This window comes from Etheostoma cragini, chromosome 5 (genome assembly GCF_013103735.1).
Source record: "Etheostoma cragini isolate CJK2018 chromosome 5, CSU_Ecrag_1.0, whole genome shotgun sequence".
NCBI classification, from domain to species: domain Eukaryota; kingdom Metazoa; phylum Chordata; class Actinopteri; order Perciformes; family Percidae; genus Etheostoma; species Etheostoma cragini.
Window position 1 is genome coordinate 29,435,400 of NC_048411.1, and position 14,330 is coordinate 29,449,729.

At 40.1% G+C, this 14,330-nt stretch overlaps 2 protein-coding genes across 2 annotated transcripts in view; one reads left to right on the forward strand and one right to left on the reverse strand.

Annotated features, from left to right (window-relative positions):
* The window catches only part of kansl3 (KAT8 regulatory NSL complex subunit 3), a 340,892-nt gene that overhangs the window by 275,082 nt on the left and 51,480 nt on the right, over positions 1 to 14,330 (forward strand). The gene's annotated exons all lie outside the window — the stretch shown is intronic.
* Positions 1 to 14,330, reverse strand: part of LOC117944264 (phosphatidylethanolamine-binding protein 4) — a 75,263-nt gene that overhangs the window by 38,142 nt on the left and 22,791 nt on the right. The window contains exon 4 of the mRNA XM_034870922.1: positions 6,724 to 6,822. Coding sequence (XP_034726813.1) covers positions 6,724 to 6,822 — 99 coding nt within the window. The remainder of the gene's footprint in view (positions 1 to 6,723; positions 6,823 to 14,330) is intronic.

Genomic DNA, 14,330 nt, shown 5'->3' on the forward strand with positions numbered 1-14,330 from the left:
TGACTGGCTAGTAGTCCTTACCTAGCTACTGTCAGGGCCCTCATACTCTGCTTCTGACTGGCTAGTAGTCCTTACCTAAGTACTGCACATGTGCGACTCTCCACAAAGATGAAGCATAAGTGAGAGGCCTCACTCTGTAGTGTTTTTTCTCCTATCCCTAAATGCATCTGTGGTGTAGCCAGACCTTATTCCACAGTGCTATGGAGATAGAGCTGGCAATGTGAGCCGATGTGAGGGGGATATATATACATGCTGTGTAAATTTCTGTTTTATAAAAATCATGTTACAAATTAAATAATTTGAGGCACTTTTTAAAACACTACTGAGGTGCATCGGGACCAAAACCTCACTCTTAACCCCCCATCCCACACCTTGGACTAACTAGTAAATCTCCTGAACTTTTGCACATTCTGTGTAGATATTTGATTCATGTTATCACATATTTTCCATTTATTGGTTCTTTTATTTCTGTTCCTTTTAATACCTTTGTGTTTAAGTGTAAACCTACTTGGCAATGAATCCTATTCTGATTCTGACGAACTTTCATAGAGGCAAACCCTCAGCAGAAGAACTTCACACATCATAAAAAGTAGGAAAATGAACCATGAAAACCTGAGGCTGTGCATCACTATTTAAATGGGATTTTACAGCGATAATGAACACCTTGGCTTTTCTCAAAGCAGCACAGAGCTTTAGCTGGGGCGCTCTTTCGGAAGTTCATATTGCATCATGTTGACTCACAAACCGCCGAAAACTGTAATGAGAGAATAAGTATTAACAAGTAAAAGTAAGACCCAGTGCTGCATTTATATAAGCTGCCTCTATTCAGATACTAATGATTCGCTTGTTACAGTAATTATCGCTGCGAGACCATACGGGAACATCTGCATTGATTTAGACTCTGGGAGAGCAGCGAGAGGGAGGGGGGACGATCACAATCTGGAATCCGACTTCGAGAGCTTGGCCAACAATCTGTAGTTGGTTATTTTAGTAATTGTCCATAATTGATGTAAAACACAGAGTGTGTTGCAGAAGATTTTAAATGACTGTTTGTGTAGCTCGAGGGGTCAGGGAAAATGGGCAGTTGCGATGGAAATGCACAGGCAGCATCTAATAAGGCGAGTTCTCAAAGAAAGTGGACAGCTGGTGGGAGAAGACAAGACACCCAGCCACACAGTTTACACTTAACTGTTGGAGTATTTTCTTCTTCGCAGTTAAATGCAATGATGTGAAAAGTGATACAGCCAGTTAAATAAAAGATTTGACACCAAACACAAACATCCATATACAGTATATGATTGTTTTACACGTCTAATTAGGCCGGTATTGTGCACATCTGTAATTGTGTGTTGAAGCTTACATGGATGAGCATACAGTAATTACAGTACTTACTTAGTTATTTGTTGTACCATATACATACAAGTGCCCAGCCCACTACTGGTGTAACGGTACGTCAATATCAATCTGGATTGAATGATTAACATTACAATATCATCCATGCAAAAAAGTAAGAAAGATATTTAAACGTCATCTTTAAGATGCACCTTTTATTTTGAAATTCCAACTTCACATTTACTGTTATAAAAAAAAAAGGAAATAGTTAGTTAGTTGTTTAGTTAATCGCTAGTTTTTCCTTTAAATGTCTAGAAAGAGCTCTGTTTAAAAAATTATCAAATCATATTTTAGTTTTTTTTTGAGTGGGTGTAAATGTAACTGAGTGTGTTAAACGGGCATTAATGGTATCGTCTTATATCAAATCAAAACAAGATCGTAGCGTGGCAGACTTTGTGATATCAGCAAATATATTGTGACGTGACACAGACTTATAAAAAACCAAAAAGTACTGTTTTAGTTCTGCTTTCACAGTCAGAAATGTCATAAGTTACAAATAAGTTATTTATTTATTGTTGCACAGTAATCAGTCATTACACCCTCTGTACACAGTCACTCTAAAAACCTCTTTATCTTTTCTCTGGTGGCTCTTTTTAGGGAAAATGTACTGTATATGTATACAGTACAAGACCATAAATTATCAATACACCTACCTGTTTTTGTAGCTAATGCTAAATTTTGCTTCACATAAGACTCCACACTGCAGTTGTGGAGGAATATTATAAGTAGGGCTCTGCAAAAAATCACATTTTCATTGGGATTTTGACTCCTAAGGATCACAAAAACATTGTAGCTGGGAAAAACAATTATTTTGCATGTTACTTTGTGCAAGTAAACTCCCCCCCCCCCCATTTTGTTTTGGGTTTTTAAGCGAAAACCGGTAAAAGTATTAACTCTCTGAGCCCGGTCTGGTCTATACGACCAAAAAAGGCATCTCTGATTCATAATTTAAAAATGTAATAACCATAATGAGTAGAAACATACCGCTTCATGCAGCAAAAAACTAAATGCATTTTTGTAGCCCTTAGAGAAGGTTGTGTAGCCCGCCTGGAAATCCGGAGTTTTTCAGAGTTTTAGTGCAATAAATCCAGACTTAAATCCAAGGATTAAAGCTTCAATGTGTTTCACTGTATTTTTAGGTTCAATGAATGCAACATCTTTCCAAAAGTCAATGAGTGATCATGTTAAATAATTGTGATTTCAACATTGACCAAAATAATTGTGATTATGATGTTTTCCTTAATCGAGCAGCCTTAACTATAAGTGTGTGAGACACTGGACAAACCCTCTCTCTGTGTTTAAAACAAGGTTCGGGCATGACTGACACACAGTGAGGAGAGCACATCTGTTGATAAGTGAAGAGCTAGCTACATAATTCAGCTCAAAGCAAGGTGAGCGATGAGTCTGTAATGCACGGGGTAGACCAGCATGTCCTTGTTCTGTTGCCATCTTTTCTCTAATGAGACCTCGGCTGGAAGAATCAGTGGAAATCTACACCGCCGTGTTTCTCAGCCCAGCTTGACCTCACTTCACTCTTGGCTGAATTAAGGAAATCTTTTACCTTCTTAGCTGTGGAGATGGATAAAGAATGCACACTAATCATGGAAACATCTACAAACTAGGGCGAGACGGCATGACCTTGGACTAATGAATATATATTCATTAGGGTGGTGATGGTGCAGTGGATATAACACATGCTTTTGGTGTGGGAGACCTAGTTTTGATGCCTAATCAACCAATGTGTCCCTGAGCAAGACACTTGGTGTGCAACTTCTGACATATATAGCAGTTGTAAGTCGCTTTGGATAAAAGCGTCAGCTAAATGACGTGTAATGTAATTTAACGTGATATACATGAAAAGAATATGGCTGCTGCAGTTCATGCTGTTTGACAAACGAGGGTCAAGACACTCTTCGCAGATACACACTTACATTTACGGTGCAGCATTAGGGGCAACTCAGGGTTCAGTGTCTTGCCCAAAGGACACTTCAACATGGGACTGCAGGGCCAGGGATTGGACCACCAACCTTCCGATTGGCAGGCAACCGCTCTACCACTGAGCCACAGCCACCCACGCAAATTAAATCAATCAAATTTGACCAATGACCGGAGTTGCCCGCGACTTCAACCAATCCCAGCAGTCCCACGTGCTAGAGTTTGTATCATGTGACTCTGAGAGCCAATGACCAAGCAGGAGTTAAAACAGGTTGACGTTGCGCGTACGCCGCCAAATTCATTTCCATGTTTCTGATATGAAGACGAGACGCGTGTGGCTCGAACATCTCACATTTACCAACAAAATGAACTGCGAAAAACCGTTCCAAAACATTCCTGACCGTCTTGCCAACCTGTATATATATTCCTGTATATATATTTCACACACACTCACACAAACACACACACCCACACACACACACACAAACACACACAGTGGATGCAGGAAAAAACGGAGATGAGACGTGCAGGAAGAGAACTGCTACACTCGTTATTGTAAGTGCAACGATAAGTTCAATTAAAAAAAAAGTCCAAATAAGTCCAATAAGTACTTCATTAAATCGTATGCGTGTCGCAGGCCAGGTTATAAAATTAACAATGTAAAGATCAACAAGCTACTGACAGACATGTTCATTTGCAGCATCCTCAGCCGTATTGGTCTATAAGGTTAGTAGGAAAACTCAGCCTAGTGTCATTTTATTCTCCTCAAAACAGGTTTCCTTTTAATTTTTATAGAACTATAAAAAAAAAAAACCTTTCTCTGTCTCCCAAAACTTAATCGCAACGAACATTTAAAAAAATCACAACTTTTATTGCAATTTTTTTTACAAAAGCTCCCGCAACATCAGACAACAATCTCAAAAAAGGCCGCAAAATCCTGGAGGGACTGGCGTAGTAGTTCATGGCGTAGCAGGGGACTGCGGGGCGTAGCTGGGTGATTAATACATATATTGAAAAAATGATCACAGATCCGTAAAACTGACAAAGAATCATACAAAATCTGCAATTTATATTTTGTGTTTATCAGAGATGGGGTCATAATTTTCTTGTAAATAAATTAAGCATGAAAAACATAAAAAGAAAAGACTAAACGACTCAATCTTAGTCAACTAAGGCCAAAGCTAATCCACAAAAGAGGGGGCGGCCCTATTATATATATGTATATACTGTATATGCTCATGAATTGACCTACATTGCTGTCATAATCACTGGCCTGAAACAAGATCCAACACACTCACATCGACTTCTGGAAAAAAACAAAAAAACTGGAGGTTGTGTGTGATGTCACCCAACCACCCTGGTCAATTAAACACCTCCCACTACAGGTTGGCATCACTCAAAAGGCTCATTAACCCTTCTGACCAACCACCAGTGACAATCAGAACAGCAACCCGTCAGATTGGCCAATCCCTGCATGGGCAACGCAGGTCAACTCCCACACAAGTGACAGGAAATTGAATTGCTGGAGAGAACGTGATCCGTCTGAGCACTTGAAAGACATTTGTTTATTCACAGCTGGTCACACGGCCAGACAGACGTCATGGGCTCAAGAAGTAAGAAGCAAAGGTGATGCCTAATGCAATTTCACAAAGTGAAAATTACTTGTTTTTTTCGTACATCACTGAAATATGCAAGTGATATGAGGTAAATATTCCTACAGGCAAGCAGGAACGTGGTTGCATAAATCATCTCTAAAGCCGAGCACCGATAAGCTGAATCAAAACATTCTCAATACATGAAAAGGTTTACTAAAATATACGTATCCCAGATACATCACATTTGGATCTATGAATCAATGTGGCATTTACTTCAGTGTGCAACTACGCCTTAGAAAACGAAACGGGAGCAGTGATACATCACCGAAGCGTCTTTGTGTGGTTGTTTTTTTCAGACCACTAGTCTTAATCTACTGGGTTGATCTCGCGGTTCCCGCGGGATTATAAAATATCTGCAAACCTCAAAAATATTTGAGGCAATCAACAACTCAACATGCATTTGGCGTTGGGATGCAAGAATGTGAAAACACACAAACGAACGGATAAAAAGGAGTGAAATATGAAGAGAAATAAGGGGATCGGAGCGGTGCCCATTTCGGGGGTGTAAAATATGGAGAAGTGTGGATCATTGGGGGAGCTGCTCTGCCTGGGGGAACAGATGAAGGGAGGACACTCTGCCAAGATCTCTCCACTGGAGGGGGAGCTGAGGGACTGGAGCTCTATGGGAGAAAGAGTGTGCGCCTCGCATGCTGCTCTCCTCAATCTCAGTCTCACACGCCTGCATTGACACGTCCCAGGCTCTCTGCAGCGGAGGGAAATTGGTGCTGACAGGGCCTTGCAAACTTTCACAGCCATTTAGAAAGACTTACTCCCACACTTTTGTCACAGGCATTTATTGCACAAGATACATGATATGAAAAATTAACATTTTTTAAACTTGGCACCCCTTTTTTTTTTAAACAAGTTAGGCTTAAAAAAAACCATTGATAATTTTTCAGCCCTGCAATCGGCCCCGGTGCAAATGTAAACACACGACACGCCAAGTGAGACCTCGAGATTATGAAAATGCACAATACTCAAGAAAAAAAAAAAAAAAATCCAATCGCTACTTCATAAATTTGTAACATTTGAGCTACTAATCCAATAGCAAATGCTGTCTGTGTCACCCTCACCCAAACACACGAGGCTGTTTTTAAGTGAGAGCAGAGGTTATTGCAGACTTATATCCCTTTCCCACTGGCCAAAAAAATCCACCTACACCCTCTACGTCTAGTTTGTGGGAAAGGTTACAATTGGCTTTCACTCTGCAGTAGGCACCAGTATTACTCAGCTCCAGCTCCGATAGACAACAATGAAAACAGGACCCTCAGGTAAAGGAAAATGTAGCTAATGATTGTCCCTTTTCTGGTTTAATGCTGTGACACGTGTTGACTACATTGGTGACCTTTGTCATCTCGGCCACATCTCAGTCCGTCTCCACCCATGTAGCACTCAAACATCAAATTAGTCGGCACCGAATTTTGAAAGAGAGACTTAATAAGTAAGAAATATGAAAAATGTGACGCATGAATGTGCGCGTGTGTGGCATCTAGGGAGTGTGTGGTAGAGCGAGTGGCGGTGAACGGTGAAATGGCAAAAGTTTATGAGCAAAGATATCCAGTGAATCTACAACAGAGTTTGCAGTTTTGAGCATTGTATCGGGAAGCTGTAGCAAGAAAAGTTAACATCTGTTTTCTGGCAATGGGAAAGAAGTCTATCGGCTTTTTTTTAGCAGGTTTACAGGTGTTTAAGAAACCAGCATATACACGCACGTGTTGGTGGAAAAAAGGTGTTACTGTACCTGCACGTCCACGACCAGCCAGTGCCTCCAGTAAGCAGCCGTTGGTTTGGCGCGGCTTGGAGCATCCCGATCCACCATCACCAGAACATACATCTTATTCTGCAAACAGAAGATGATTTACATATCATTACTTTTAACACAGACAAAGCTTGAGCTTTACTACCAGTACCACACACACATATTGTGATTGGACCCAAAGGCAGTTCCTGATCTCTTTTGCTTACTAAATGTGCCGTTTGTGCCATCGTAATGCTCGAGGCTCGAAAGCCATCTCTGGGGCTCACAACAGTTGTTTTAAAAAACTTCAAACCAAACACTTCACTTTACTTTCTTAAATTTTTCTACCTTAAACTGCAGCAACGTGTTCGACTATGGGAGAAAAACATAATAATATTGAATGATGATTACTTAACAAGATTACTCATTGACTTTTGGAAAGATGTTGAAATTATGGAATTGTGAAAACACCTTGAACTGCGACATTGTTCCCATTTTAACTTTTTGAATTCTCCTTCAGAACACACAAAGAAACAAGCGTTTACTTGCTAAATGTAATGTGCAAAATAATAGTTTTTCTCAATTACATTGTTTTTGTGCGGCAAAATCTTAGTAGTGATTAATATTTGAATAATTAGTTATTTGATTTCCAGACTGAGCACACAAAGCCTACAAACACAGTTTATACCTGTGAAGGTTGGGTTTGACTTTTGTTGGTTTGACACATCACTTTAACAGTCTTACTTCAGCTGTAAAAGCCAAAATGTTGTATAAAAAACAAAGTATTACATGACTATATTGTTGTAAAAAACATGAAATAAAACTGTTGTTACAAAGCAACAAAATATACATATGTATATATATATATATGAGATTATGTTCTGTTGCCACTAACTGTACTCCCCCCTTTAGCTGTCTCTTCTCTTTTATTTCTTAAACTTAATATCATTACTGTGACATCAATAAAAAATGACAACATTTTGGATCCGATACCAAATCCTCTCGTTAACATATTCACAGTAACTTTCTGCCACTTACACAGTATCTTTGTACCCCTCAATCTGTCAATACATAAAGTGAGAGAAAAAGCATCTTAACTAACACTTGATCACAGTTATTGGACGTTGACTTGGCGGCTTAACTGCCGGAAAATCTTCATTCTGTCTGTCCCTAAAAGTTAGAGAATTATGAGAGCAGATTGAATTATTGCGAGAGCACATTTGTCATCCCTGGTCCTGCGCCCAAAATCTGCCAGACCATATGATGGGCTTTTTTTATTTTGTTCACTTCCTCTACAAACAGAGACATTAATCAGGGCTGTTTCAGTGTTTCAATCCACGATGTCCTCTTTTACTGTACATGTACTTTCAACTGAAGCGAGACCATAACGATATTGGCTTTAAGTATTTAACACAGATGTGTTTTTTTACAATCCTACACAACACCGTCTGTCTGTGCTGCAGTGAAACACTTCACAGAATCAAATGCTCGTGAACATAAACCTTATATGCCTGTTTGTTGTTTCCTATCAAGACATTCTTAAAAGGCCTCTGAAAATTATCGTAAGCCGATGTACTTGAACGAGATAAAGAGGTAGTCATGTATTTTTCTGCAGATGCTCATTTTCAGAAGGATTCTCTGCCTACCTGACAAGCAGTAATAAGCGTAAACAACTAAGCCTAATAATAGGATAATACTGTAGTCTCAGCGATAGTGCCTGCAGGTAACATCCAGACACACCGGCAACAATAGAGCCTCCTCCACAGCCTGTCAAAAGTGACTCTATATCAGTGACCCCCCCCGGGCAGCTTACCAACCATGACCTGTTGCCTTCTCAGGAGTTGTAATCCTCATTTGTACATGTTTGCTACCAGGCAAAAAAAACACTGTGATAATGTAGTTACACTAATATTTAAGTCAGACCCTGATGCATTGAGAAATAGCATGGTTTCAAACAACACACACACACACACACACACACACACACACACACAGGCAATTTAAGCATTTAAATTAAAAATGACCTCCAGTCACAATTATCATTGAAAGAAATAGCACTTTATCGGATATTTCACGAAAGTTAGCATGGATGGAAAATAATGCACAGTATAGGGCAGGCTTAGTTCTCCTGAAGCCAAATTTAGAACAACATTAAGAACATTACACGATTTCCAAGTATAACAACTAAAAACAGCGCCTGTTTATGGTGGCCTGGGCACCAGATTTCAATTATTTCTGCGCATATTTAGTCTGTACCTGTAAGAATCTGGCTGGTCCAGCTGGCACGAGCAGCAAATAATACAAGAGGCTCCCTCCGTGCTTGCACTTCACACATTGTGGCATGTACCCCTCTCTCTTACAAGGACACTTTTTTTTTTTTTTCTCCATCTGTCAAAATCCACATTAATTACGCACAGATATGTGTGAAAGACTCCAGGGAAAAACAGATGCATATTCTGCCATCTGAAATTATTATCAGGGCTCGAACAAACTAAATGTATATCAAAACATGTCTTAACACGGCTAATTCTCATGGCTGGTTACTGGAAGGAACCGTTTCCAAAAGCTAATAATAACTAATAAGGAAACGTTATATCTGAGCTTTGATGATCATTTGAAACTCCATCTCTGTAATTTTCTATATTTTGGAGGACACACAAAGCCATTTTTTACATTAGTATTATTAATTATTAGTAAAGAATTCCACTTGTTTTAATGCTTCTGTGCTTAATAAAGCAATATTACGCCCAAGTTTCAAGTCTGAAGTGCCTGTAATATGACGTTACATCACACCCTCAAGTGTAATGTTACATGCAATTCATATATTGCAAATCCAATCATACAACTGTCACCAAATTATTAAAGTTATAATTAAACTATATATACATATTTTGAGACATTTCAAAATAAAAACAACAACGATTTGTCAATTTTTAGTCCCTCTCTGTTTAGTCAGCTAGCTAACATAAGCTAACGTTAGCTTTGTAGGGATCATGGGAACTCTGATTAACAGAATAAATTCTGCATATATAAACACAAAACTGCTTTACCTAAGATATAAAAAAATTCCCCTCAACATATTTAGCTAATGTACGTCCACAAAATTCACATGTGGCAGCTGTTTTTAACATAGCGTAGAGTCATTGGAACAGCTGATGTGATCCAAACATCTCCAATAACGTTAAATCCAGAAGGTTATTAAAAAAAATGACTCTTTTATTTTGATTAATAACTTCATATGAATATGTTTGAGAGTTTCTGTGTTACATTGTTGTTCCTGATTTATTTAACGAATGCAAATGTTTTCAAACAGTTTGATTCAACTCTGTAATATCGACATGGAAATGAAGTATTTATGAGTATTTAATGATTTATTATGATGAGCCCGGTGTGCTGTCATGCTGATTTGGAGGACGTCCTAAATGTCTAGTTGACCAATCAGATGGCTGGTCGCATCAACTTGTTGTATAATCTCTTTTTATCTAGTTTAATGTAAATGATTGTAGAAGAGATGAGAGGTCAGCTGCCCACTCCGTTACACTCAGTAATGGTTTCTAAATGACTTTGAAAATGCCAAAATAATCTGAGAGCTCCGAGCAGAAGTGAAATCTGGGTAGGTGTCATCCCCAGACCCCAGAGTGTCATCGGGCCTAATACAGGCTGGGGATGGGGGGGGGGGGGGGGGGGGGGGGGGGGGGGGGGGGGGGGGGGGGGGGGGGGGGGGGGGGGGGGGGGGGGGGGGCTTTCTCTTGGGATTAACCTCCCACTTCCAGCAAAACGGCCCGATGGGACCGCGCCTCGGACCGCCAGGCGGCTGGAAGAAACCCTGCAGCTCTGTGCGGTTGCTACGGTTTCTGTACACAAACAAAACTAGACATCAGTTTGCACGACTGCGGTAGAGATGCATGGCCAAAAGAAAAGAGGGAGAAACACAGCCTTTTTTAAATTTTTAATTTCTTTAATTGTAAGACTGTGTGTGTATCAACAGGTTTTTATACCGCACCGTAACTTTTATTCTTCTTTTTTATCTGTTTTTATTTTGTATTTTTAACAGTTTTTTCTTGTGTTTTATCTTTTTAAATTTAAAAAAAAAACTTTTAACTGTTTTCGTGTGAAGCACTTTGAATTGCCCTGTCGCTGAAATGCGCTCTACAGATAAAGCTGCCTTGCCTTGCCTATGCACAAAAATTGCAACACCAAACTTTTCAAGAAGCTGGTTGAAGGAAAGGAAGAGGGACGCTGTGTTCGCACGGTCCAACAAGTTTAAACCATTTTTGCACTGCTGCATGTAAACGAGAATATTAGTGAAATATTCACTTTCATTAGCCATGTAAACAGCTTAATCGGAAAATGTACTTTTTTAGAATACAGCAAAAAACTGAATATTATGTTGATGTAAACGTAGTCACTGAATACTTAAACTAAATCTCTCATCATGATTATATATCATGGATATGCAGGTGTATTTTTTTCCTTTCTTTTTAAAAATAGATTTTTATATTGTTGTATTTTCAAAAGATGACATAAAACTCCCACTCCACGCCATTAGCATGGAGGAGATTGAGCCTGCTTTCTCTTGGGATTAACCTCCCACTTCCTGCTGTGATCACAGCCAAACGGCCCGATGGGACCAGGCCTCGGACCGCCAGGCGGCTGGAAGAAACCCTGCAGCCGGCGTCTGGGCATCTCTGTCTCAGTCATGGCTACTGGTCAGGGGCGGAGAGGAAAGGGTAAAAGGTGCTTTCTTCAGACATCTATAGATCATTGAGCACGGAGTCACCTAAATCCATGAACTCAATACCTCTGTTTGATCCTTCATCACGGTTTACAGGTGTAGTTATTTTTTGAAATACACAAATATAACAGTAACATTTATTTATTGTTATATGTTCAAGAGATGACATGAAACTCCTACTCCTTGCCAAAAGCACCGAGGAGATACACTATTTGCAAAACAGAAGACATTGGGAGAACAAAGGCAGAGGAATACCAGTGTCTCTGAGGATGTAAACTACTGGCTTACCTTTGAGTGAACTCTGCTGGGGATGAGAATCAGAGAGATGTCTAATCGCTGCTCTTGTAGAGCTGGCTGGCTATCGAGCCCAGCTCTGCTAACTGATGACACCACGAAGGGCGAGAATGAGTTAGCAAAGGGGGGGAGGGGGGGGGGGAGGGAGGGAGGAGAGGCCCCTCTGTGAGTTTACAAGTTCATGCTTTATCCCTGACCCAGTACCAAACAGTGTCATCCGTGCAGCTGCCTATTAATATCCCCATTGCTTTATCCTCCCTGTTCTTCATCTCCTGCAACGTTTCATTAAATGGTCAACTGTTGCTCACCCCTCGACCCGGGGCAACTCAACGCGTCGATCTCAAATCCCTGTTTAAGTAGCAAAAATACTTGAACTCGTTTGGTAATTAACAGGTATCTGTGTTGTGATTAAGACACGGCGGTGGCTTAACAACCATCGACTGCGGCTTAGAGCAAGGTTGAAAGATCGATCTGTAAATTCGGAAAAACACAGACTCTAAAAACACAACTGTAGAAGTGCATTTTTCAGAGGATGAATAAAAACGTCAGTTTTATGGTATTTAAAAATATTTTAAATTATAACTTAATATACAATCTAGTGTTATGTAAATTCATAGAGCAAAGATGTGTGGAAAAAAGGCCTCACTTCAGAGGCGGGATAGCAGTGAGAGAGGCAGAAAGAGCAAGTGATGGGGAGATGTAACAGTGGAGCCGCTTTCTGGGTCAGAAAAGGAGGGTTGTCCCGTTGGAGCGGAGGTCAAGGGTCAGCCAGACGGCCGTAATTGAATCCTGACGAGAGAGTGTGGGGGGGCGTAGACTCAAAAATGAGATGGAGATAGAAGGAGGGGAGGAGGGCTGTGGCGTTCACCTAGAGGTGACCATCCTTACAGGTGAGGAGGAGCTTTGAAAGCTCATTGTTCCTCACTGCAAGCGGCATTATACAACCACCTTCACAGGAAGCCATGAAGGGCAGATCGGTAATCTGCCACAGAGGAACTGGGTGAGAAAGAAACTGCATTTTCGGGGAATCATGTCATTATTCTATTATTACTACACAGAGACATGAATTAGGGCTTGGTGTCGCCACTGAATTCCTGAATCGATTCCGATCCACAAGGATCCGATTCGATTGCTGATTTGAGCCTACGTTGCTTTGATTAGGGATATGTCAGTTACATCCTTACCAGATTCCCGAACCACCTCAACTGGCTCCTTTAGACGTGAAGGAGCAGCGGCTCTACTCCGAGCTCCTCTCGGATGACTGAGCTTCTCACCTGATCTCTAAGGGAGACCCAGCCCCCCCCCCCCAGAGGGCACCCGTTGGGGACTAAACCTCTATGTGCGGGCATGTGCTCTACCAGGTGAGCTACCCAGGTACCCCAACATGCATTATTAAACTCGATATCATCTCGGTGCTTCTTGCCACTTTAGTGCAATTTGATAGCCACTGATGCTTCTAAGACTATTATGCAAGACGATTTGGGCCGGTTACAACCACAGATACTGGCTTAACACTCAGATTGATTATTGACACATATAAATGATATGCAGAGAGAATGCCAATACTCCTCAGTGTGTTCTTAAGCGCCTCACACAGTGCGGGCTGCACACTACCTCCAAACCAGCCTATTTTTAACTCAGCCTCCCTCCCACACAGGAGTGGAGTGTGAAGTGGCTTATAAATCCACACTTGTAAAAGCCACATGGTCAAAGGAAAGTCACATGTGGATACAAACTGCATATTGTAGGCCCAAAGAAAACAGAGCAACAAGTTCCCCGGTGGGTAGCCAAACAGAGAAGAGAGGCAGCGGTGCAAGGTGAGCACCAATCACAGAGGACTATAAAACAAGATCTTAAAAAATTACATAATCACTTTATCAGTTTGAAGACAAAAACATGGATTACAATGCTACAATGCTACATTTTAATCAAATAAACACATCACAAGAAGTAGGATGTGCCACTGCAACATTTTTTATAACCTATAATATGGCAGCAACTATTGGTTATTGTCAATTAATCTGTTTTATTTTTTATTTTTAGTTGTTTGGTCTATAAAATGTCAGAAAATTGTGAAAAATGTCGATCTACAATTGCCAAAGCCCAAGATGACGTCCTAAAAAGAGCAAAGATTAATCAATTAGTTGAGTAATTTGTAATTATAGTACTTTTTTATGAAAATAATAAACTTCTGTGATTTCAGCTTTTTAAATGTGAATATTTTCTAGTTTCTTCACTCGTCTGGGACAGTAAACTGAATATATTTCACATTTGACGACGTCATCTTGGGATTCAGTAAACACAGATCGACAATTTTCTGACATTTTAAAGACCCCTTTATGAAAGAAATCTACAGATTATCAGATATAAAAATAATCGTTAATTGCAGCCCTGGTCCTTAAATGTCTAGTTTTGTCCACAACTCAAAGATAATTAGTTTACTGTCACAGAGGAGAAAAAAAAACTATTCACATTCAACAAGCTGGAATCAGAGAATATTTACATTGTTTTCATAAAAAAATGACTCAAACTGATTATCAAAATAGTTGGTGAGTAATTTAATAGTTGACAACTAACCGAT